The sequence below is a fragment of the Mustela nigripes genome, chromosome 2, assembly GCF_022355385.1.
Source record: "Mustela nigripes isolate SB6536 chromosome 2, MUSNIG.SB6536, whole genome shotgun sequence".
Taxonomy (NCBI): domain Eukaryota; kingdom Metazoa; phylum Chordata; class Mammalia; order Carnivora; family Mustelidae; genus Mustela; species Mustela nigripes.
Window position 1 is genome coordinate 133,598,897 of NC_081558.1, and position 26,166 is coordinate 133,625,062.

Consider the following 26,166-nt stretch of genomic DNA (forward strand, 5'->3'; position numbering starts at 1 on the left):
GACAATTCAGATTTCAGTTATTAATACTGGGGCAACCTAATATTATATATTTAAAGGTTAATATTACGTGTTTAATATTTAATACTATGTTCTTCTGGATGGGAAACAATATGAAGAGCACCTCTTAAAGTCCGAAAGATTCTTGACATCTAACCAAACCTCCTGATCTTTCTTCTACTTTACAGTAAATAGGGAAGCTAGAGAAGAGGTTGAATGATATCAGGAGGAATAAAAGGTCAAACAAATGGAAAGAGCCGAAATCTCTGCCCGGTAACTGTCCTAGACTCTCCAAAAAGTTACTACCATGAAAACAAAAATGTGGGGGGAGGTTGTTCTGCATTAAAAGAGAGGAGCATAACAAATGCAATGCATGAATTGCATTTGGACTATCCTTTTACAAAACCAATATATAAAACATCTTTTGACAATCAGAGAAATTTGCGTATGGGCTAGAGATCAGGTTAAATTATCACATTACTAAGTTTCTTAGATGCGATTTTCTATTTTTTTTAAAAGAGATTTCCATTTTTTAAAATAAGATTTTATTTATTTATTTATTTGGCAGACAAAGATCACAAGTAGGGGGGGGCGCAGCAGGCCCCCCGCTGAGCAGAGAGCACGTTATGGGGCTCGATCCCAGGCCCCTGAGATCATCACCTGAGCGGAAGGCAGAGGCTTAACCCACTGAGTCACCCAGGTGCCCTTTAGATGTGATTTTCTGATGTGGTTGCACAGAAGGACGTCTGTCTTTATTCTTACGCAGGCTGAAATATTTAGGAGACATGAAAACCAATTATGGCAAATGTTAACATTTATTCACCCCTGGAGTTAGGTACTTGGGTGCTCCCTGAACTATTCTTTCAACTTTCCACGTGGTGATGCTGGAACCAAGCTGTTGACAGTCCCAAAGCCAAGCGGCCTCAATGGGGAACTGTTTTCATAGGGCACTATGCCAGCGGTGCCGAGAAAAGAGGAAACATTATTTCTGGATTAATTCTACCACCTCCACCCAAAGACGTGCACGACCAGAAGAACCCATACAGCAACACCCAGCTCGTACGCCTAAAAGCCTCACCGCTTCTTCCAGTTAGTGACGACTGTGGGTAGGACAGACTCTGAATTCTCCAGACCAAAGAAGAGCTTCGAGATGAATCCCGAAAGCAAGCAACTTCCTGGGACTCCTGTTCTTACACCAAACCATTGTAACCTGACGTTTCCACCCCCGCCCCCCTTCACTCTCCATCGATTCTAAGAAGAACGCACATTTCTTCTGAGATACGGAACTTCCCGAAGTTTCTTCGGTCCTTAGCAGCTCTCTGCGCACTCTAACAAGTAAATCCCTCCAGGACTGCCCGGAGGCCTAGCACTTACGCCTCTAGTAAACAAGGCAAAATCCTTGCCGGAGGTCCGTCACTAAGTTACCCAACCTCGGCCCGCTGCAAATGGAAAACGCCTACCGTCCTCCGAACGCAAGGTGATGGCGAGGAGCAACAGGGCGCGCCCAGGAGAGTGCGCACGGCCGCCGGCCGAGCAGGGCAGCGCTCGCCGGGGCTCGGGGCCCGCGCCTGCGTGCGAGCGAGCGAGGGGGCTCCGGGCCTCCGCGCGTGGTCTGCGCGCGCCCGGCCGTGCGTGCGGCTGCGGGAGGCTGCGTGTGCGCGCGGGACGGCAGCATCGGCCGCCCGCCAGCGGGTGTGGGAGCAGGCTTCGTGCGGTGTGCGGGAGGTGAGTGTGAGGCGGGGTCGCTGGGGGCGATCCGAAAGCCCTGGAGACCCTAGGGTGGCGGGCTTGGTCCTGGGACTCGCTTCTCCCGGACGGCACTGCGGAGGCGGCGAAGCCAGGGGGCGGTCAGGGCGGTGCCGCCCACTCCGGCCCGGGCGGTGCCGCCCACTCCGGCCCTTTCCCACAGCGCCGCCGTGGTGGCGCCGGAGCAGCGGCGCCCAGGGGCTCCGGCCTCTGCGACGAACAGCTGCCGGATCCCGGTGAGCCGGGAAGAAGGAGCTCGGCGGGGCCCTGGCGACATTGAGGGAGCAGAGACGCGTGGCGGGCCCTGGCCGCGGCTGCAAGGAACACACTGTCCTGCCGGCTCTGCCTTAGGGCGCAGCCCCCGGATACCCGTTGCCCTAGGCCGCTCCGGCGACAAACTCAGGGAGCGGCCCGGGGCGCGTTGGCCGGGGCTGCGGGGGAAAGGAAGGGGACAGTGTCTCAGTTTGGGTGGATTTCCCAGCAGGCCCGGGGCGAACGCATTCCCAAGGCGTTGGGGAAGGGCCTGGGAGTAGGATTGTGGGAGGTTTCCTCTTCATCGGGAGGGGTTGTAAGGAATATGGACCCAAGGAGGAGATTGGGCGGATTGGGCAGAGAAAAAAGGAAACCCCAAGGAACTAGGGCTATCCAGAGGCGATCTTAAAGCTTACAGGCATTTTAAAAGAAATCTGAAAGGTGCAATGGAGCCTCACTTTTCCAAGCAATAAGGAATGATGCCAGTAGTAAGCAACGCCTTGCATTCCGTATTTCCTTCTCTTCCACTCCTCCCTGTTGGACTAGGAGGGAGAGTTGCAAAGCAGAAATGGGGTTTTTATCCTCTGTATTTTGCACATAGTACCAGTGTTTTGGATGGGCTGCTTTGTCTGGAAAAGCTGGTACCAAGGAACAGATTACCAAACAGTATCTTTTTTTCTGTTGTCAGAGGAAAGGAAGATTGGAGTTTGCAGTCTTCAGCTGAGAATAAGTTTGTGTTTTAGCTTTCCCCAGGTGTCTTAGAGGGATGGAGGGAGCTGATTTTGTGCTCTCAGAATGTGTTGATGCCTGATGAAAGCACATCTGAACTTGTATCAGTCTAAAGAAGGGAGCTATTTATTAAGAGATAAGAGTCTAAAACATTTTTTTTCTTCTAGACTAGAAGGTTCATTCGAATGAATGGTCATTGGGTAATTCTAGCCATGAAAATAAAGCATGTTACCAAAACAGTGGTCAAATTATAATTCCAGAGTGGGTGCATGAGGTGATTTGAGAGCAAGAAGGAAGAAGAGAGGACCAAACCTTTTCCAAAAATGAAGAGAATGCTGATGTATGGTACTTTGCTCCTGTAGCAGCTTGCTAGGTATAGAACATTGATTTTAGATGTCATATTGCTAGATGGTGTTGAGTTATGATTTAGATGTATTCTTTTTCTGTTCTTTTGTTCAGTAGTTCACAGCAAATCTTTTAATTAAGCATGGGATATGGAAAACAACAGAAAAACTTCTAGTGCTTCAGTCTCCTCTGAAATTCTGTAGGTAAGTTCATCTTATTTTAATTTAGAAATTATCCTAATTGGTTAAAACTGTGAGTCTCCTTTACAAGATTTTAAGGATCATTTACACAGCTACAAGTTCTGTTGTATATTCTAGTATATCTTTTTTCCCTGGAGGATTTGAGGAGTTGTAAAGTTAAGCTTTACTAAACCCTCCTGGATGATACATGTATTTCTAAAAATTGGGTTATTATTAAAATATTGTGGTAACTCAGGAAAAGTTAACTATGTAAACTTAATTTGGTGGCTTTCAACTTAAACTCCACTCTCTTTATTTCTAAGAAAATACTCCAGTGGATACTGTTTCCTCTGTTCTTATCCCTTGAAATGATTTGCCCTCTCTCTCTGCCCAGTCCGGAGCTCTGTTCTTTACACCATCGGGTGATACAGGTAGAATCTCCATTAAGCGCCTTTATCCCATTCACAACAATATAACGTCGAGGCCAAATACACTTTCTTCTTGCAGCTCTAACAGTTACCATTGCTCCTTCGTGCTCACTATGTGGTAACCACACTGTACAACTTCCTGAACAAGGTCAAATGTGGTGGGTCAAATAGCATGCTCTTAAATGGCCTTGCACATCAGATGCATTCAAAAGTTGCAGTTCATTTGACAGAATGTCTTTTGCAAATATCTCTTTTGGGACTGTGAACAATGGTTTTATTTCAGTAAAAAATTGCCTATTATTAATATTGATTTGCTTTTGGCACCAGAGCTCTTGGTGCATTGTGAATTATATGTGAGGAGAAGGAGAAGGTATGTGCAGGAAGAATAGCGGTTTGTAGGAGGCTTGTCTAGATGAGGGAAGTTGAAGCCACAGAATACCCAGGGTGAGGCCCTGAGACACTGCAGGATGGAAGATTTGGCCAGGAAGATGACTTCTAACCCCTGCAACTCTGAGAAATCAGGGAGTAAAACCAGAAAGCTAGGGTAGAGTATGAATTTTTCATTCTATGTGTTTCTGACCCTGAATTATGAAGCCAGGCCTTTTGTTGTCCCTTTAGAGCATCCATAGGTAGCCTAGGGTAATACTCATCAGCCCTGTCTGCCCTTCTGGAACCATTTTATGTGGGAACATGTTACCACTACTAGGATCTGCTCTTCAGTCATAAGGAAACACAGAGAAGAAAGATCTTAGGAAATTGAGTTTTTCTTTTCCCTTTTTTTTTTTTTTTTTTTTTTTTTGTAAGCTCCATGCCCAGTATAGGGCTTGAACTCACAACTCTGAGATCAAGAGTCACATGCTCTAGGGACTGAACCAGCCAGACACCCCCAGGAAATTGAGCTTTTCTTGATGTTCTAAGGTATGCCATTTCATGGGCCTAGAACAACATTTCCAGACCAGCGACCTGTTTAGTGAATAAAGTTTTTTGGAGCACAGCCACACCTATTTGTTTAATATTGTCTACGGCTCCATTTTTGCTACAAAGGCAGAATCAGGTGTCTGGGATAGAGACTGTATGGCCCGCAAAGGAAATGTTTGCTATCTGCCCTTTTATTTAAAAAAAATTTTTTTTGCCACTCCTGGAATAGAGCACAGAATTCTGCTAAATCCCAAGCTGTGTGTTTTGATCAGGCTTTTTAAAGTTAGCATAAAGAATCAGTGTGTTTGGCTCCTATTTTGGTAACAGACTTTGTTTTCAAGGATGGGGATACCCCCAAGAGAAAAAACTCTTACCAACTCTTTTCTCTTGATTAGATAGGTTCTGTAATTTTTCTTTTTATCAAGCGTCTGCACATTCTGAAAGTGCAAAGATGGCTCCGGGCCATGGACCCTGAGCACGCATTTAGAGACATAGAGTTGAGCTGGGAGGTCTCGACCCATCTTCTCCAGGTGCGCTTTACCCATCATGTTCAGTCTGAACCTTGAGGAGTCCTCAGCCTTCCTCCATGCTCTGCATGGTATCAACAACTCAAGGACAAGGCAGGGATCTTTTTCCCCATTGCTGTCCCAGCCGCTACCACAGGCCTAGCCTGTGTTAGAAATGAAGAAATGAATGAAATACGCTTAGATAACTGAGGGAAAGGTAGTTGGTGACTTAGCCTGACAGACAAGGTTACGATGACAAAGATACATAATATTCCTAGCCTGGGCAACAGTGAGAAGAAATATTAACTAGAGCAGCTTCCGCTGTCCTTTTCCTCCAATGAGTAAAGCTGTTTATAACAAAACAGAGATAGGAATCCCAGCTTTCAAGTCAGCTTTCCTGCTGTTCTGCCTGACTTGTATGATCTTTGCTCTGCTCCCATTTTCCTAGCTTCTCTCCAGACCCAGTCATCTTGTTGCCTCTTCCCATGAACATATGGCTGTTCTGTCATGTGGCTCTTTCAGATTGCTCGCCTCTGAGGGCAGAAGTACATCCACTTTTGCTCTGTTTGGGTGTTTTGGTCAGTACCATATTCTCACAGTCCAGCATGAGCCCAAGAAGTGTATGTTAAACACATGACTGGCTGTGGAAAACACATTGGCCATGGGGGATCAACCAGTTTTGAAACCAGCGAGGTGCCATTGTTGGGCTCACTTGTCCACTTCCTTCAGAAAGACCATTCAGTGCCCTGTCCTCTTCAGAGAAACTTGATTCTCATGAATGATCTAAGGCTCCCTTGATCTTCAGGTGGAGGAACCTTTTGAATATGGAGATGAGTCAGTCAGACAAGTACTCTGAATCTCTGCAGGCTCCTGACAGGTCTCTGCTTTTGTGTCTGAGTGTTTGCTAATGTGTACCGAAGCTCAGTAATTTATTCAGGGTTATTTGGAATATAAACTCATTAGCATTATTCTTTTCAGCAGTTCCTCCTTTTCTGAAACGTGTACTTGAAAGGAACACTCGTTGGATATTGTCTGGATGAGAATTCGAAAGAGCATGATCTGCTTGGAAATTGAAGAGTGTTTGCGCAAAGGATTCCCCTCCCCGCCCTTTTAAGTTTCTGGGTTAGTTTTGAAGCTCTTCATCCCTGAGGAAGATCAGAAGTGCTACACTGTGTGGAAGAAAGCATGAAGATGCCAGGCCAGTGAGATTAACACAAATTAGGAAAGATGCCTAGTGGTGCTGTGGTTGGGGAGTCCACTCAGAATGAGGACTGCGGCGGGATTCCCAGCTGCGCTTGCTGGCTGTGAGAGCCTGACTCTTGATCAGGTCTCCACGTCTCAGTCTCCTCAACGGGAACAAAGATGCTATGGTCGTAGTGCCTACCTCCTAGATTGTTTTAATCAACAAATAGTGGAAGTATGGGAAGTACTTGCCACAGTGCCAGGACCAAGCGGGGGCTTTTGCTAAACTTATGGAGAGAGGGGAATGTGAAGAAATTGGATAAAAGCAGAAAGCAAGTTTGTTTTTTTTTTTTTTTTCAATTAACTTTGTTTGCCCTGACAGAGTAAAGCATATTTCGTTTTCAAGTTATTAAATTTAAGTTATTAAATTCGGCAAGTATAGCGGTTGCAGTTCATCCATTCAGTCAATAAAATTTGATTCTCTATTATATGTCCAGCTGTGCTTCAAAGTCAGAGGGAGGAATGTAAGCTTTATCAAATATGCCCAGTCCTTAAAATAGATTGATGCCACTTGAATATTTCACGCCTCAGTTTGAAAAGATTAATGTATTTTGTAGTTCTCCGCCAGTTGCCAGAAATACCTATTGTAGGGCTATTGACAGTTCAGATCGTTCCCAGTTATGGGAGGATCATGGGGCAAGAGGAAGATCATGAAAGAGGGCAGCTTGTGTGGAAGAGGAGCCGAAAAAGTTCGTAGTTGGCATGTGAACCTCTGCTAGTAGTTCCTATGAGCTTAAATGTTCAGGGTAGCAAAACGTTGGGAACTTTAAGATGCTAGAAGAAACATCATCTTTGGATTTTAAAAGGAAGCTTTTTTTTTTTTTTTTAAGATTTTATTTATTTATTTGACAGAGACACAGCAAGAGAGGGAACGGAAGCAGAGGGAAGCAGGAGCAGGCTTCCTCCCGAGCAGGGAGCCCAGTATGGGGCTCGATTCCAGGACCCTGGGATCAGGACCTGAGCTGAAGGCAGACACTTAATGACTGAGCTACCCAGGCACCCCTAAAAGGAAGCTTATTGGGGTGCCTGGCTGGCTCAGTCGGTAGGTAGAGCACGTGACTCTTGATCACAGGGTCACAAGTTCAAGCCCTACATTGGGTGGGGAACTTACAGTGGGAAAAAAAAGAAAGCTTACTGATTTGGAGAGGGAATGTGGATAAACTAGGATTTAATTGCATGTCTACATGTGCTGTAGACCATATGGTGTCCTATAAGAGACATTGGGAGCTAGCTGTAGGGTCTGTAAATGGAACAAATACAAGCAAATAAGAGTAGGGTAGAGGATCATGTAGTGGACTTCAGTAATAATAGCAGTACCATCTACGCAGTTCTTAATGTGTGCCAGCCCCATCCTAAGTGTTTCTGATTCACTGAGTTTCGCTGCATTCAGATGGGGTTGGGCCTGAGGCTCTGCATTTCTAGCAAGCTCCTAGATGGTGCACAGGCACTGTGCTTGGAATAGTTAGGTCTAGAGCAGCACATTGGAATGATCTGGAAAACTTTAGAGGTACTGCTATCTGAGCCTCACTGTCCTCTGCAACTCTCATTTAGTTAGTCCCGGGTACAGCCCGACTTCCAGGGGTTTCCAAGTTCTCCAGGAGATTATAATACACAGCCAAGTTTAAGAACCACTGGGTTCAGAAAAGGAAGAGAGAGGTAGTGGTCAGGCATCACTGATTCTGTTTGTTTCTAATATAATCAGAGGAGGTCAGAATGGTGGAATTTTATTTTGCTTTGTTTATGAATTAATATGTTCGTTTGAAGAGGGAGCTAGTAGGGGAATTTTCTTCATGATGTGTATTGATACATGGTTCTCCCTCTATAAAAAATAGGACATGACTGTGTCTACTAAACTCACTTACACTGGGCCTTGTTGGGGCTATTAGGATTTCTGCTCTTTGCACTACTGTTCTTTATGTGGAATAAGAGTCATAGTTTACAACTGGCAGTAATTCTATAATTATCCTTAATGATAGCACATGTTTTCTCCTTGGATGACCCCTAAAGCTCATATGCCCAGGCTTTGAATTTTATTGAAATGCAGTTTTTGGTGTTTTTTTTTGTTTGTTTTTGGTTTTTCATGTCTGGACCTTTTAAAATGAAGATGATCAGAATTAGAAGAAGGCTTTGTATCATGAGAGGGCTGAAGAAAAGTAAGCATAATCTAACAGATTCAGGAGTTTGCTTTTGGATTCGGTTTATTCTTGGGGATCTTTTCTTAATATATTGAATGGATAAAAGCACATTATCGGACCATTTGCACAGCATTCAGATATCCATCTAGCACCTACTGTGAGCTAGGCTCCAGGCATGTGGGGAGAACAAGGCCTTTTCCCTCACAAACCTCAGATTCTTGGGAAGGGAACAGATAATAGAAAAACAGACAGAAAATCTGGCTGGGTTAATTGCCCAGAGGGGAATAATGAAGGGTGTGATAGAAAGTATGGGTGGGGATTAACTTGGGATAAGGGGTCAGGGAGGGAGTCTCCTAAGTGACATTTTGCTGGGATCTGAAGCAGAAGGAGCCAACCTTTTGAGAAACTGCTTTTGAGTTAGAGGGACAAGCAAGTGCAGACTTCCCAAGGTGGGAAAGTTTGACTTAGGGTTCAGAAAGGAAGCCGTTACAGCTGAAATAGGGATCGGAAGAGGCATGGCAACAGATGAAATGGGGTGGGGGGGTGTTGTGTATTCCTAAGAGACAGACAGGATAGAGATCTTCTTCAGAAAGTGTTAACATTGTTACCCTTAAGCTTTCATTGCCTGTGCTTTGTTTTTGCATTCCCAGTTCTCTAATGAACATATATCATACTTGCAGTTAGAAGAGTTTAAATGTTTTTTAAAATAATTGAATTTGCTTTCCCTTTGCAGAAAATAAGCACCATTTTTGTATCCCAGGAAAGAATTTGAGGTTATTTTGGCTTAAATAACGGTACCATTGAATGATTCTTCTGTTTCTCTGGAGTCCTTGCATTTGGACTGATCCCTCCAACCACCCTCTCAGTCCCCTAATTTTCAAGCGTCCAGCATATATATATATATATTTTTTTTAATTTTTTCTTTATTTATCTGACAGAGATCACAAGTAGGCAGAGAGGCAGGCAGAGAGAGGAGGAGGAAGCAGGCTCCCTGCAGCGCAGAGAGCCCGATGTGGGGCTCCATCCCAGGACCCTGAGATCATGACCTGAGCCGAAGGCAGAGGACTAACCCACTGAGCCACCCAGGCGCCCCCAGCATATATATTTTAAAGATTTATTTATTTGGGGGTGAAAGGGGGCAGAGGGAGAGGGAGAATCTCAAGCAGACTGTCTGCTGAGCACAGAGTCCAATGCTGGGCTCCATCTCACTGCTCTGATATTATAATCTGAGGCGAAATCAAGAGTCAGATGTTTTAACTGACTGAGCCTCCAGGTGCCCTATTGTTCCCAGCATATATCTGAAGTAAAATAAGAAAGTCTATATCTGCATAAATTATTAGTTATCATTTTTTAAAGATTTTATTTATTTGAGGTAGAGCCAGAGAGAGACGACGAGTGGGGAGGGGGATAGAGGGAGAGGTAGAAGCAGTCTCCCCGATGAGCAGGGAGGTGATGTGGGGCTCGATCCCAGGACTCTGGGATCTGCCTGAGCCGAAGGCAGACACTTAACTGACTGAGTCACGCGGGCACTCCATTATTAGTTATTATGTTTGTGGTGTTAACAACCCATATTTCAAGTTTGAGAGGGAGAATTTTGAGTCTTTCTATATAAAGACGATAAGGTTGCGATGCTCCTTTACTGTTTCAAGGTTCAGCGGTCACGAGAATTAAAACCACTCAGAGCAACTCTGGTCAGTGGGCGTGCGGCGGATTGCCTGGGATAGGAAGAGTAGTGCCAAGAACATGAAATTTGGAGTCTTGTTTGATTTTGTCTCTACCACTTAAGAGCCTTTGACTTTGGGCAAGTTTCTGGCTCTCCCTGAGCCTTAGTCTCCTCACCTCTTCAGTGCAAACAGTAAAGATTTCGAAAGTGCCTGCCTTTATTCGTGGGCTGTCTTGAAGTTCGTGAGTTATTGCTTAGTAGCAGTTCCCAGTGCTCTCAGCACAGCTGGACATCTAGGGCCAGAAAGTCATGTAGACACCTGCCAACACTGATGGTGCACAGTAACCAAATAAACAGAATGACTGATTGGATTGCCAGGCTGTTTTAAGTTTATTTATTTTTTTTCATATAGCATTCTCCCTGCAAAAAAAAATGTACAGATGAAGAAATGAAATATCACAGTGAACACACCTGTAGGCACCATCTAGGTCAAGAAATAGAACGTGCCCTGCCCCCCGGAAAGTCCCCCTCAGGCCCTACCATTTGCATTTCCTAATTATCTCCAGGGTTTACCAGTGTCCTTGATAATTTCTTAACACCATAGATTACTTTTGTCTGCTTTTCCACTTTGTGTAAATAGAATCATAGTGTCTACTCTTTATGTGTCTGGCTTCGTTAGCTCAACATGGAGTTTGAGAGACTCTCTAGAATGTCACGTGAGGATGCAGTTTGTTCACTTCCATTTTGTATAAGGCGCTGTTATAGAAATTTGTTTCTCCCTCGTACCATGATTGTTTCCAGGTTGGGGTCATCATGGATAGTGTGCTGTTACGAACTTCTCTGAACATGTTTTGGTATTCCTATTTACATATTGTTGAGTGTTCCCCCAGGACTGGGAACTGCTACATCACTGGGTACATGTTTACTCAGCTTTAGTGACTAACACTAGAAACTTTGCCCAAAAAAATGAACCAGTTTTTAAACTCCAAACTAGTGCTTAATTTTTTTTTAATTCGCCAAAATTAGTTTACCAATACAGTGACTACATGATGATCTAGGACAGGATTTTCCAAAGTGTAGAGTTCAGTCCTTGCTAGAGGCACTGAAAATTAAAATAGGTTCTTCAGATAAATTTGAGAAATGTGGCATAATATAGTCTCTTCTCAGAGAAGGTACACTAGCATATTAAAAACTGAAATACTAATTTAAGTTTATTTGAATAACTTCATTTTTTTTTTTTTTTTTTTTGGTCCATGGAGCCCTTTTGAGGACTCTGTCACACTTGTGGGCAAGACAGATGCAGCCCTCTTTGGCTCCCAGAAAGTTCTAATGTTAATAACTGAGATGCAGATTTATTCTCTGAGGGTGAAGGTTTCATTTGATGGCTAAAGCATTGGAAGCAGCTAACCTGTTTTGTTTCTGGAGGTTTTCCGGGCTTTTCTATTATTTAGATGTTTCTTCAGCTGTTGTAGATCAACCACCCAATCGACAAGAGATTTCTGGTGGCCTGCTGTGCACCAGCATAATGCTAGGCTTTTGGGGGGAGAGAAGATTTTTTGTTTAAATTATTTAGAATCTAGTTAGTGCATGTACACTTAGTTAATATAATCACAAGTTCGTCTTTTATAAAATGGAAATTATTTTAAAATTATAAGTGTAATTTCTTCACAGTGATATATGACATTATTACTTAAGAAGTTGATCATAAAATAATGGTATATTTTCTTGTTGGGCCTTTTTATATTTTTCTCTTCATCAATATTTTAGAGTCTATTTGTCCCTCTCCTGGGACATGCAATTCAGAGCAGTGTCAGGGTGCACAAAGCTCGGCCTTCCTAAGGAGGCTTGTGCTAGGAGAACAGCTGCCCTGTGCTCCCACTGTCAGAGTGTGAACCAATCCCAAGTCTCAGGGCAGGCCACTTTGACTCCCGTGTCATCAGAGTGGGTCCACATTCATCCACACACCTGAGTGTCACTTTAACTTCAAGAACTACCAAGTATACTGACTGAATAGCCCGTGTTCTCCCACAGAAACCTCACAGTAACTGAATTGGTATTGTGGCACTTGGTTTGTAGCTGAAAAAAGACACTTTTGAGAAATTAAGTCATGTCCCCAAAGTCACACAGCCATTAAGTGTTACTGAGTAAGCTGAGATTTAGGTGAGCCATTTAACTCTGATGTCCAAGCATTTTTATCATGCTTTTTTCCTGTTTTGATAAATTTTAAATACAAGGAAAACTAAAATACAAAAGAATGCCTATATTTCCATCACCTTGAACTAACAAATGCTCATACTTGGTAGTGTTTGTGGCTAGCCTTCTCTTTCCCCTTTTCACCACATGCCCCTTTCATTCTTCCCCAGCGACACCCACACTGCTGAGTGTGGGAGGTATTCCTGCAGTCTCTTTAAAAAATAATTTTGTGTGGGGGCTCCTGGGTGGCACACTTGGTTGAGTGGCTGACTGGCTCAGGTCATGATCTCAGGAGCCCTGCATCAGGCTCCCCACTCAGCAGGTGGTCTGTTTCTCCCTCCTCCTGGCTTTCCCTCCCCCTGCTGACTCTGGCTGTCCCTCTGTCTCTCTCAAATACAAATAAAATCTTTGGAGAGAAGAAAAATTTTTTGTGCATAGTTGCTTCTGAAAACCCAGTTTCTTGGGTGCTGTTTACAATGTTTAGAAGTACTTATATAAGTGGTATTACATATGTATTTAATTTTTCAACTTGTATATTTTATTCAACATTTTATATTTTAATACTATCCAAATTGATACTCTGTGCATAAATCCAGTTCATTTCTTTTAACTGTCTTATAGATAGTACCGGGTTTTATTGATTTATTATCTAATGGATAGACATTTAAATTGCCTCAGATTATGTTTTCATAGCCCCATTGTGAGCATGCTTGCACATATCTCCATGTGTCTACACATGTAAAAGTTTTTCTAGGATGTAGTCCCAGAAAAAGAAAGTCTGATTTTCAGTTTACTAGATGTAGCCGTATTGCTTGCCTACCAAAGGGGCGGTGGTGGTGTACTTCGACCCACTGTGTGTGACAAATAGCATTTACTCCAATACCTGATTAATAATAAATTCTTTGATATTTCCTGATGGGTTAAAAATTTGGTATCTGACTTCAATTTGCATATCCCTGATCACTAGTGAGACTGACCCTCTTTTCATGTTTATTAGCTTCTCTGATTTCCTCTTCTGTGAACTTCTTATTCACAGGTCACCTGTTTGCCTTTTTTTTTTTTTTTTTACTTTTTAAAATTCTCATATCCACCTGAATTTTATTTTTGAAAATAAATATGAATATGTTTTATTTTGGCCACATTTATTCTGAACCATTTACTAAATCTTTTCTGCATGGGTTTGTGATGTAGCCTCTGCCATTTTTCAGGTCCCAGTATATGTGCGGATCTGCCTCAGGTCTTGGCGCTCTTCAGCTGTTAAATCTGTTCGTCTGTGCCTCTGTTTTAATTACTGTAGCTCTTTCATAGACTTTGATAACACCCAGTCCATCCCCTGCTTCATGCTTTGTGTTCAGATTTGTATTGGTTATTCTTAGATCATTAAGTTCCTTTCATAATCCTGTGAATTTATTGATTAATTTAGGGAGGTAGAATCTTTACTTTTTACTTCTCTTACCCCTGAATATGTGTCTCTCATTTATTTTTTTATTCTTCAGAAAATATTTTTACCTTTCCACATGAGGGTCCTGCACGTTTTTTGGTTAGTTTTACTTAACACTATGTCGTTTCTGTTGTTGCTGTGTTTTTCCTTAGATTTTTGGGTTTTTTTAGTGTTTTGGATATATGTGTGAGCTCATACCCAACATCTTGGTAAACGGGTATCTGTTGTCTTTTTCTCTTTGAGTTTTCTATGTAGATGATTACATTATATGAAAAGAAGGGCACATTTTCTTCCCTTCCTTAACAGTTTTTACATCTTATTTCCTCTTCTTGGTTGTGGCAGTAACACTCTAGAAGAGCAGTGAGTAGTAGAGGCAACAGTGGGCAGCCTTGTCTTTTTTCTGGCTTTAATAGAAATAATTTAAAAAGTTTCACAATTAGGATTGCTACAGTTTCTCTAACAGATTAGGTATTTCCCTTCTCTTCCTAATGTTTGTTTTTTAAAGTAATCTTCCTTTTTGGCTTTTTTGTTTTTCTTTGTTTTCTGCTTTGTCTTTATTATTCCTTCTGTTTTCTTGTTTCTGTAATAACACTGGAATTTTTTTTTTAGCTTCTTGAGCTAAGTACTCAACTCATTTATTTTCATTCTTTTTTTTTTTTAAGATTTTATTTATTTATTTGACAGAGAGAGATCACAAGTAGACAGAGAGGCCGGCGGGGGGCGGGGAGTGGTGGGAAGCAGGCCCCCGCCGAGCAGAGAGCCTGATGCAGGGCTCCATCCCAGGATGCTGGGATCATGACCTGAGCCGAAAGCAGAGGCTTTAACCCAATGAGCGCCCCAGTGCCCCTATTTTCAGTCTTTTTTAAAAAATTTATTATTCATTATACATGAGAGTCTGCATATTGTGTTTATTCTGTTTATGTGACATATTCTGGTTTGGCAAAGCTATAGGGATGAAAAACAGTGTCAGTGGTTGCCTGGAGGTTCAGGGAAGGATTGATTAAGGGACATTAGGACAATTTTTGTTGTGATGGAATTGGCTCATATCTTGATTGTACTGGTGGTTACATGTCAGAACAGTAAAATAAAAAAGGTGAATTTTATTGTATGTAAATTGTATACCAGTTTGGAAAAATCCAGAGGACACAAAAAATATATGTAAGATAATTCTACTTTTAAAAATGTGTATTGTTTTAAAAGGCTATGAGTTTTCTGTAAGGACTGCTTTAGTTATATCCAGTGTATTTTTATATGTAACACTTTAAAATGGGGAGGGAAATTTTTAATTTTTATTTTTAGATTTTTATTTATTTTTGACATAGACACAGTGAAAGAGGGAATACAAGCAGGGGGAGTAGGAGAAAGAAAAGCAGGCTTCCCACTGAGCAAAGCCTGATGTGGGGCTTGATCCCAGGACACTGGGATCATGACCTGAGCCGAAGGCAGATGATCAATGACTGAACCACCCAGTTGCCCTTGTTTTCATTGTTTTGAATTTTAATGTATTCAGGTGTTTTAAGAATCAAATTAATGCAAAAGCTATATAACTTACAAAGTAATATTACCAAGTAAATGAGAAAGGGATACTCTCAGGGAGCCTGGGTGGCTCAGTCAGTTAAGCATCTGCTTTTGGCTCAGGTCATGAGCCCAGGGTCCTGTGATGAAGCCCTCCATTGGCCTCCTTGCTTAGTGGGGAGTATGCTTCTTCCTCTCTGTCCGCCTCTTCTACCCTTCCCCCTGCTTGTGCGCTCTCTCTCTTATTCTCTCACTCACTCTATTTCAAATAAATAAGATTATTTTATAAGATTTTATTTATTCATTGGACAGAGATCACAAGTAAGTGGAGAGACAGGCAGAGAGAGAGGAGGAAGCAGGCTCCCCACCGAGCAGAGAGCCAGATGGGATCCTGACCTTGGGATCATGACCCAAGCTGAAGGCAGAGGCTTTAACCCACTGAGCCACCCAGGCACCCCTGTAGCTGAATAGTATTCTAAGGTGTAGATATACCACATTTATTTACCCAGGAACATTTTCTTTTGTAGCCTGTTAACATATCGTACCTGAACAGATTAATAATTCTCCTGGCATCACCCAATACTTAGGTTGTATTCAGATTTCTACAGGATCCAGTCCAGGACCATACATTGCAATGTATGTGCCCTTAAATCTTTTTTAATCTACAGCTGTCTCTTTTTTCGTGGTACTGACTAGCTAAAGACACCATGCTAGCTGACAATCCCAGCTCTTGGATTTCTTTGAATGTTGCCTTTGGTGTTCCTTAGCTTGTTCTTCTATTGTCTGTATTTTTTGTACATTTTGGTTAGACTCCAGTTAACATTTTTGGCTAGGATTCATCAGAAATAATATTGTTATTTCGCACTGTTTCTCATTAGGAGATAAATAGTATGTACTAGTTCCACCATTTATAATGCTAACATTGATTATTAGCACTCTGACTCTTCCAATGTAAGGTTTATATTGCTGCTGTCCTTATGAGTAAAAGGTTATCTTTGTGGTGTTACTTTGGTACCATATAGATGTCCAATTCCTTATTAATCTTCCTTTGATGTTTAAAACACTGATTAATAATCATTGCCTGAATCAGTAATTTCATGAGAAGTTGTAAAATGATAGTTTTCTTATTCTGTCATTCTACCTACTTTTACAATTGGAGTTTTTCTATAGGAGTTTTTCCTCTTCATTCGTTGAAGCTATTTTTCTCCCTCAAACTATTGATCATTCTTTAAAGCAGGAAAAAAAAAAAATGCTTGTTTTCTTTCTAACATTTTGCCCCAAACCAATAGTTTTTCAATAAAGGAGCTGATGTAATAGTGCCTCACTGAAATGTAGTAAATTGATCTTACTCAGTTGCACATATTGTATACTTTCCAATATGGCATTCTCTTTAACTTTATGGATTAAACAGAAATTTATAAGGACGTTGAGTTTCCAAACAAGTTTTTTTTGTTTATGTGTTTTTTGAGTTATGTTTTTGTTATATTGTGGTCAAATAATGTGGCCTCTGTTAAATTGAGGTTAGTTTTTGTTTTTGTTTTTGTTTTCTTTAACTAATCTCTACACCCAGTGTGGGTCTTAAATTCCCAACCCTGAGATCAAGAGTTGCATGCTCTATCAAGAGCTAGCCAGGCGCTCCTGTTAAATTGAGTTTTAAAAAAATTCTTGAAATGGCTTATAAAACCTAACATGATCAATTTTTTAATAAATGTGTCATGTGATTTTGAAAGGTGTATTACTATTCTATTAAACCAAATTTGTTAATACTATTTGAAACATGCCTATCCTTATTTTTGGCCTGCTGATATATTAGTTATTTAGAGGGATTTGTTAAAAACCTCCCATTAGGATTATAGATTTTTCCATTTGTACTCATACATTTCAGAGTTTGCTTTATATATTTTTGAGGCTATGTTTTTATGTTTATATAACTTCACGACTGTTAAATTATTTTCTTAGATGGCTCCTTTTATTAGTAGCAAAATCTTGTTGTCCCTTTTAAATACTGTTCATTTAAAATATGTGACATTAGTATTTAATTGCAGCAGGCTTCTGATTGGCATTTTCCTGATATGTTTTCTTATTTACTAATATTAAAACTTTTGTGTTGTTTTGTTTTAGGCATGTGTCTTATAAGCAGTATAATGGCAGAATTTTAAGCCAGTTTGAGAATCTCTCGTCTTTTAGTAGGTGAGTTTATATTTACTCTGATAGTACGTTTATATTTACTTCTTTTTTATCTTTAAAAATTTTTTTTTTTACTCTTTTAGAGTGGGAGTGGGGTGGGGGCAGAGGGAGAGGGAGAGAGATTCTCAAGCAGGCTCCACGCCCAGGACAGAGCCTGACATAGGGCTCAGTCTCACGACCCTGAAATAATGAACTGAGTTGAAAGCAAGAGTCAGAGGCTCAACCAACTAAGCTAGCCAGAGGCTTCCATTTATATTTACTTCCAATATCTTTTGTATTTTCTATTTGCTATGCATTTTCTCTGCTTTTTTTTTTCTCTTATCCTACCCTCTACTGATCTGATAGCTTGCTTTGTTTATTTCTTAATCGGTATGGAAGATATACATTCCATAACTATTAATTCAGTGCTCCTTCTAAACGTTAATGTACATTCTTAAATGAATTTTTTGCACAGTCTTAAAGTTTATTACTCTCTCCTTGTTCCTCCTCAATTAGATAAGAATATTAACATGTTTTAATTTTGTGAAAATGTTTTTACAGAAACCATGTCATTTTTACATGGTATTTTACTTTCACTTTTTCACATTAAAAAATTGTTTTTGTTCTTTTTCTTCTCCCTCTCTTTTTGTTTTACTCTTTGTCTTAAATTTTACTATCTTTTTTACTTTTTACTTATTTAATTTTTACTATTTTTTATTATCTCTTTGCTTCCACTTGTTTCTTTCGTGTCATTCCTTCCTCCTGAGTTCATTTTTCTACATACTGAAATATATTCCTTTGGTGCTTTTCAGCTAGTTTATGGACTTTATAAGTCCACGTCAACTTGAAAGTGTCTTTATTTCATCTTCAATTCACTTGAAATCTCTAAAATTCATCTATAAAGTAGGTACAGTAAAACCAACTAGCCCACCATATAGAGATATTGGGGGGAAGCTAATATTTGTTGTGAACACTTCATAAATTTTTGTATTTATCTGTGTGTGTGTATATACATGTAGGTAAAATACTATTATTATTAGCTGATGTAAATCCTGTTAAATTTATATTAGAATTACTGTATTTTGAGTGGATTTTAAAAATCATTCCTTGTTATGTTAAGATAATATTCACTAAAATCAGAGAGAATTATACCTTATAGAAATATCATGAATTGTACATGGTCACACTTTGGGAGAAGAACTAGGATAAGATGAAACTCACAATCCTGACTGCTAGGTTAGGGTTACTACTATTCAATGGAACATATGCAAACATAAAATTAAATTTTTGGCTTTGCTTTTATGTATTTACAAAGGTAATACATGAATAGCATGGAATATCCAAATGATATAAAAAGAAAAACAAAAGAAAGAAGAAATTCTTCCAGAAATCCCACAGAATAGAAATATTGACATACTGGTACATATCCTTCTAGAAATCTTGCTCAGCATATGTGACTCTATGGGTTTATAATTATCTTTTCATTTTTCAAAAGGACTCATAGCACATAAGCAGTTTTACAACTGCATTTTTCATTTGGTAACATATCAGGGGGATATAGGTAAGTTTCATTGAATATAATGAATAAATATATGCTCTTGTATGGATGTACCATAATTTGTTTAACCAGTTCTCTATTGGGAGGCATTTAAATCCATTTTTTTTTTCATATTTTAAATGACACACACAGTTGCCTGCTTATTTCTTTAGGATAAATTGCCAGCAGTGGTATTGCTTGGTCAAAGGGTATGCAGGTTTAAAAGTTTGATACTTGTTTTCAAATTTCCCTCCAGAGCGCTCAAGAATGCCTTTTCCCCTCACACATGAGTATTGTCATGTTTTTTTCCTTGAATTTGCTAGTTTGGGGGTGGGGGTTGTTTGTTTTTTTAAAGATTTTATTTATTTGACAGACAGAGATCACAAGTAGGCAGAGAGACAGACAGAGAGAGAGGAGGAAGCAGGCTCCCCTCTGAGCAGAGAGCCCAATTTGGGGCTTGATCCCAAGATCCTGGGATCATGACCTGAGCCAAAGGCAGAGGCTGAGCCACCCAAATGCCCCTGCTGGTTTGTGGTTTTTGTCAATATTTCTGCTTACTTGTGAGTTTAAGTACCGTTTCTTATTTTATTGATGATTTGTAGTTCTCTTGAGAATTTCTCTTTTGGCCATTAATTCTCTTATAATATTTGTCTTGTTCTTAATTTGGGGGTCTTACAAATCTTTGCCCTAAAACTTCAGGTGTTTTTATCCCAGTTTGTTTTTTATCTTTCAACCTTGTTTGTGTTTTTCATTGTTGTTTATTTTTTCAGTTTTTTGTTTTATTTTTTTGCTTTTCAATCTCATGCAAGAAATTTTTGAAATTGTATTATTTCTTACAGTTGAGTAATTGAAAGGTCTTCCCCACTTCAAAACTATTAAAATATTTATCCATATTTTCTTTTAGTACTTTGAAAGGTGCATTTTTCTCTTACTTGAGTATTTAATCCATTGGGAACATTTTTTGTATGTCAGTGCCTCCCTGTTTTTCATGTCTTGCTCTGGTTTCCAAACTTGACTAGTAAAAACCAAAACAGGAACGTACTGAATCATGGCGGCAAGCGAGATTTGCCTCACTGTTTCTTCTTCTCAGTTTATCAATGTGCCTGGGGTATCTGTGAATAGAGATGGAGGTTCAAAGGGGAAGGGTTGGTTGGGAAGTAGTAGTCGGCAGTCCCACGCCAGGATTGCCTGCTGTGAATGCATGTGTGGAACAGAAGATGAAAGAGAGGACACCAGCACAGTGTCTCTTAGAAGTTTTGTGTTTCACTTATTTTAGTGACCCCTGCGTTCTTATTCAGGAAAGTGAAACTGTGGTAGGGTGACCGAAGATACCTGGTGATGTGAGAACTTAGATGTATGTTTTAAGCCTTGAATACCAAGTGCTCTTTTTCCATGATGAAGCCATGAGATGAAGTCTGATTTCTGTAGACTAGTGATAACTTTTTATTTCAGTATCTGTTTCTAGTTCTCAGAAAGAGCCTGGAGGAGGTGGACTTGCTTTTTTCCTCTCTTTGACCTCTGATTCCTTGACCCATAAGTAAATGCTGTAAGTTTCTTCTCTATCTTGTAGAAATTTCAAGCATTATTTGTGACTGCTGCATACTACCGACTGTTCAGTTGGTGAAATTGAAGGTCTTTCATGCAGAAGAAATAAATCAAGATGGCAAGAAATAGAAATATATTTATGGCTGTGAAACCCATTTTTCTTTAAATAGTAAGAATTCAGAAAGATTATTATTTTTTTTAAGATAACTCCTTTGACAATAAAAATCAATTTAGAGAACACAGATGGGAAAGAATAGTTGCCCAGGGAGGAACACAGCTGGTGATGACAGAATCTGTTTACTGAACACTTAATGGCCAGCTACATGTTTTGTTTTGTTTTGTACACGTCATTCCCCATTTACACTGTCCTGACATCTTCAGTGCAGAGATGCAGAAACTGGGGCTCTGAAAGATAACATACCTGCTCACCCTGTTTGTTGAAGGTCAGAGCTGGGGTGTGGACCATGGTCTGTGCCTTTAGAACCACCTGTCTAAAGTCTGTCTGGCCGGTCCTGGAAGGACCTTTCCCCTTTTCTGGGCTGGAGAGTTCTTCTTCTTATCTTTGCTGCTGCTTTATTTTCTTTGTGGGCCCACAAGCAGTAAACCTCAGAACCACAGGCACATTTTCACTCTTGGAAACCATGGTTTACAGAACGCACATAACATGACTTCCGTAATAAGATTTGCCGTTTTGAGTTCTTCCCATTACTGAAAAGTAACGGGGCCTTCATTGCCTCAATGCAACTGTAAATGCCGCTCCTCACACAGGACACTTTCCTTCTTTTAGTCTGAAGTTTATGGCTTCATTATGGCTGATTGTTGGAGTGAGGCGTAAAACTACACCTGACATGTACAACAAATGTACAGGCTATCGTTGGCCAAGGTGTAAATTGAGCATACTAAGGTTGTGCAGTGTCTAGTAGCCCAATGAGGAGAAAATGTAAGAAGAGGTTAATTACTTCTGTAATCCTTCCTGTGGGTCACTTCTGTTTCACATTTTTCCAGGAGCTGGCTGTGCAATGCTAGTAAGGGGGGGTGGGGAGGTTGGAGTGGGATTGACAGACTTACCTTTTATCCTTATTACAGCTAGAAAGAGCATAACAGTCAAGTCTGTGTTCCTTGCACTCCTGCTGTAGGTCTCTCTCTGTCTTGCACTTTGACGATTATGAGAAAAACTTCGCCACCAAGGCCATAGACTATAAATGGAGAGGGAAGACACGTGTACATGAAACTGGAGAGTTTGCCAGAACATTCCATTGTATTGTGTGACTTTAAGTACAGAAAGCAGTAGAGAAAGTGCTAGTTCTGTGACCAGAACTAGTCAGAGCAGGTACGATATGGCCAGAGAACACAAGGAGTCTTGAGATCCTGCCATCTTCATAGTATTAAAAGGCAGAAGAGCTGTGTGTCCAGAGACCTTAGACTGACCCAAAGTAGACCCCTTGGGAGGCCAGCCTTCCCATATGATGACATTAATGTGCAGCCCACTAACAATTCTGGCTCCCCAGAACACTACCCCCAGATGATTGTGGGTGAAGAGATACCATCAGAGACCCTCAGCCTGCCCCCCATTTTGTTGATCTGTCTCTTCTTCTGATATCCCTTAGTGTTTGATGTAAACAGTCTGCCATGTTTCCCTGTTGCCTTGGATTTGTCTTCTTCTCCTGTCTCCTTCCTTTCGTCTTTCTAGTGCATGATGTAGTCTGAGAATGGGGAAGATCGAAGAAACACTTAGTGTATGTTTGTCTTTAGACCATGGTGCCAGGAAAGCCCTGCAGGATCCTGAATTTCAAACCAGCCACATCCTTGGGTTCTAGCACAGAGCTGAGGCCACACTGTCATTGCGGGCTGTGTGCTCTGTGTCCCCTACCTCTGTTCTCATCTCAGCTGGGGTCTGTGTAAAAAGCACATGTTCTTGGAGATTCCATCCCATGATTCCGATCTGGCACAGGGGGGAACAATCAGTACTGGGGACCCGCCTTTAATTTAAGCATTTGCTATCCAGATAGAGCACTGAGTTCAGCCGACATGGTAAAAGGGGTGTGCTGGGATGTGTTTGGGCAAGTAAAAGCTCTGTCACAGTCTTGAGCATTTAAAAATTCTGGAAACAGTTATCCTGTTTGTATCTAGAAGATTTGCCTCTCAGGTGAAGAGTCTCTGCTTTCCTCCCATCTCGCGTGAATAATTATAGCTACTGGATTTTCCTTATTCCATGTTTGCTAGAATCCACCTCAGATCACACAGCTGAGAAAGGCCCTTGGTTTATTGGGACATGTTGCTGGTAACATCTCCTTGTGCTAATTTCTTTATGTCTTTTCCATACCAGTGAAGAAAAAAATCCAGCTTTTGTCTTGGGGTTTTTTTTGTTTTGTTTTGTTTCATTGCAGGTTTATTTTTTAACCCTAGTTACTCATCTCTCAATGTCCCTCTGGACATCCAGGACAAAATTGTATTTCACCAGTTATTTAAATCAAACAAAAAGTATTATTTTTCCCACAGTCATGAAGGATATGTTTTTAACCTTGATCTTGATGTAAAAAAGCTAAAATGCACTCTTGGTTGTTGGTATCCATTTGCTTCTAGTTAAATGAAATTAAGTAGGCTTGGATCAGGATTCTTGGTTTTGCTTGGGAACTTCTAACTAATCAGGTCTTTGATAATCTTCCAGAACCTGAGGCTCGTGTGCTTCTGAACTGCTGTGGATGGCCCTGGCTCTCTTGACCACCCTTCCAAGTAGGATGTCACTGAGATCCCTCAAATGGAGCCTCCTGCTGTTGTCACTGCTGAGTTTCCTTGTGATGTGGTACCTCAGCCTGCCCCACTACAACGTGATAGAACGTGTAAACTGGATGTACTTCTACGAGTATGAGCCCATTTACAGACAAGACTTTCGCTTCACTCTTCGAGAGCATTCAAACTGCTCTCACCAAAACCCATTTCTTGTCATCCTGGTGACCTCACACCCTTCAGATGTGAAAGCCAGACAGGCCATTAGAGTTACTTGGGGTGAAAAAAAGTCTTGGTGGGGATATGAGGTTCTTACCTTTTTCTTACTAGGCCAGCAGGCCGAAAAGGAAGACAAAATGTTAGCATTATCCTTAGAGGATGAACACCTTCTTTACGGTGACATAATACGACAGGATTTTTTAGACACCTATAATAATCTGACCTTGAAAACAATTATGGCATTCAGGTGGGTAACTGAATTTTGCCCCAATGCCAAGTACATCATGAAGACAGACACTGATGTTTTCATCAATACTGGCAATTTAGTGAAGTACCTTTTAAATGTAAACCACTCAGAGAAGTTTTTCACGGGTTATCCTCTAATTGACAACTATTCCTATAGAGGATTTTACCAGAAAGCCCATATTTCATACCAGGAGTATCCCTTCAAGGTGTTTCCTCCCTACTGCAGTGGGTTTGGTTATATAATGTCCAGAGATTTGGTGCCAAAAATCTATGAAATGATGAGTCACGTAAAACCCATCAAGTTTGAAGATGTTTATGTTGGGATCTGTTTGAATTTATTGAAAGTGGACATCCATATTCCAGAAGACACAAACCTTTTCTTTTTATATAGGATCCATTTGGATGTCTGTCAACTCAGACGTGTGATTGCAGCTCATGGCTTTTCTTCCAAGGAAATTATCACATTTTGGCAGGTTATGCTGAGGAATACCACATGCCATTATTAATTTGACAAAAGCCTAGAGAAAGTCAGGGTACCCTATGGAAAGTATTAAAATTAAAGTCTCCAGTGGAAAACTCATGAGAAGGCCACTGTGTTGATTTACACTGAACCGAGACTCATGAGGTGCCCGTGGACTGGGGACTGGAGGGTTACACTTGATTTATTTAGATGAAAAAAATCAAGTCAGGCCCTTTAAAGGTGATCATAAGAGGAATTAAACATCTCATAAAGGAATTGGAGATTTTTGTTAATAAAACTAATAGGACCAAACTATTTGAACATGCCATTCTAGAAACTAGAACTTGTTAAAAGGGTTTCATTGAATTATAAGCTCATTAGCCCATAACAACAAAGCAATGTGGAGTCCTATTTGTTGAACAGTCTAGTCAGATAAAGGTTTTGTGTATATCTTACATGGATTACCAGTTTTTAAAAATACATAGTTCTGTGTAAAAAAACTAAAGTTAACGCTGAGAAAAATTTCATCCGTTTTGGTCATTCAGAAGGTACGTCAAGATATTACAGCATTTCAAGGTTATGAATTACTGTTTAATACTACTTAGGACTTTCTGGTGTTTAAATGTTATGGTTGTTTCAATACTGTATAAAGAGAATAGTGAATCACCCTTCACATTGTAACTTTTTTCTGGTTACTTCACTGATGAGTTTATTATTTGATAGCTCCATTAATGTAAAGTCATTGGTCGTTATTGCATATTGGTAATCTCTTAGACTTTGATAAATGTTTTACTGTGGTAATGTAGAGAAGAATTAAAACAAGAAGGTCTGAATTATTGTCTTGTTTTTAAAAAATATAACTTCCAATGTTTTTATGTCACTATATCTGTCTCATTTTTCCACTTGAAAATTGGGAATACTATAGAATGCCAGGCAGCATGTTTCCTTTTGGAAAGGACTCTAAAGACAAAAAAGAAAAGAGAGAACCCAACGGCTGGGATATTATGAGTGTTGTTATTAATCTGATCCATGTGTGTGCTCATTAACAATCAATTTGAGAATAAAGAGGGAAAAAACATGCTGCTGCTGTTGTTACTAGTTTCACATCCAGAGGAAAGCCTTCATATGTGGTCAGAAATCATAACGGAATTCCATGTCCTGTGGAAGCACATTTCTTCATAGCAGTGGTGATGGAGGTCACCTCTTACCTACCAGTGGGTCAAAGAAGACTCTTTGCTCCATATTCTTGGGGTTGGGCCATTTCCCATTGTGGCTGATATGGGACAAGTGATTCCTTTTTCCTGGATGACAGGTAGGCAAAAGATCAAATCCATTGGCAGAAAATACAAACTTAAAAATATGTAGTTAGCTCTAGTAATACCCAATATTTATAATTCTGTAAGAAATGCTTGATTTCAATCAGATTTATTTTATTTTTCTAAAGATACATTTATTTGAGAGAGAGAGATAGTTGGGGGAGGGGCAGAGGGCGAGGGAGAGAGAATCTTAAGCATAGACTCCCTGCTGAGCTCAGAGCCTGACTCGGGCTTGATCTCACCACCTTGAGATCATGACCTGAACTGGAGTCAAGAGTTGGATGCGCAACTGACTGAGCCACCCAGGTGCCCCCAATTAGAACTATTTTAATGTGTGATTCTTTAATTCTTTAATGTGTGATTCTCTATAAGACGGTTATTTCCCTTATCCTGGTCTCAGACCCGATAATCACTTATCATAAAATCAATTAAGTGAAATAGTCTATGGAATCAAGCTAGGCCGTTGCTAATCCCTATTCATACAGGAGTCACTTTCTTTAAGACAGATGGTGGTTATTTTTATGGTATGATTAGAATGGTTTTGTAGAAGCTTATATTAATATTGGGGAACTAAGTCAAAGAAATTCTTAAGAGAGAACATTTAAAACAAAAAATTCTCTTTAAAACAAAAATCACAACTAAAATTTGAATAATTGCTAAA

The 26,166-nt window shown here is 40.4% G+C and overlaps 1 protein-coding gene across 12 annotated transcripts; it reads left to right on the plus strand.

Annotated features, from left to right (window-relative positions):
• The first annotated feature begins 1,627 nt into the window (after positions 1-1,627).
• Positions 1,628-25,267, plus strand: B3GALNT1 (beta-1,3-N-acetylgalactosaminyltransferase 1 (globoside blood group)). 12 transcript variants are annotated; one of them, XM_059391618.1, is made up of 6 exons: positions 1,871-1,979; positions 2,985-3,097; positions 3,184-3,272; positions 6,079-6,222; positions 17,411-17,479; positions 23,206-25,267. In XM_059391618.1, the coding sequence occupies exon 6, from the start codon at positions 23,240-23,242 to the stop codon at positions 24,233-24,235; it is 996 nt and encodes a 331-aa protein (XP_059247601.1). In that variant the 5' UTR covers positions 1,871-1,979; positions 2,985-3,097; positions 3,184-3,272; positions 6,079-6,222; positions 17,411-17,479; positions 23,206-23,239; the 3' UTR covers positions 24,236-25,267. The 12 variants fall into 12 exon arrangements, 11 of the variants coding, with proteins under 11 accessions (XP_059247610.1, XP_059247607.1, XP_059247601.1 ...); XM_059391620.1 differs by having other exon boundaries at positions 6,082-6,222; XM_059391622.1 differs by having other exon boundaries at positions 3,187-3,272.
• The last annotated feature ends 899 nt before the right edge of the window (positions 25,268-26,166 follow it).

What these genes read in the sequence shown, in the direction of transcription:
- B3GALNT1 (XM_059391627.1), top strand. Translation starts at nt 23,240, where the DNA reads ATGGCCCTGGCTCTCTTGACCACCCTTCCAAGTAGGATGTCACTGAGA.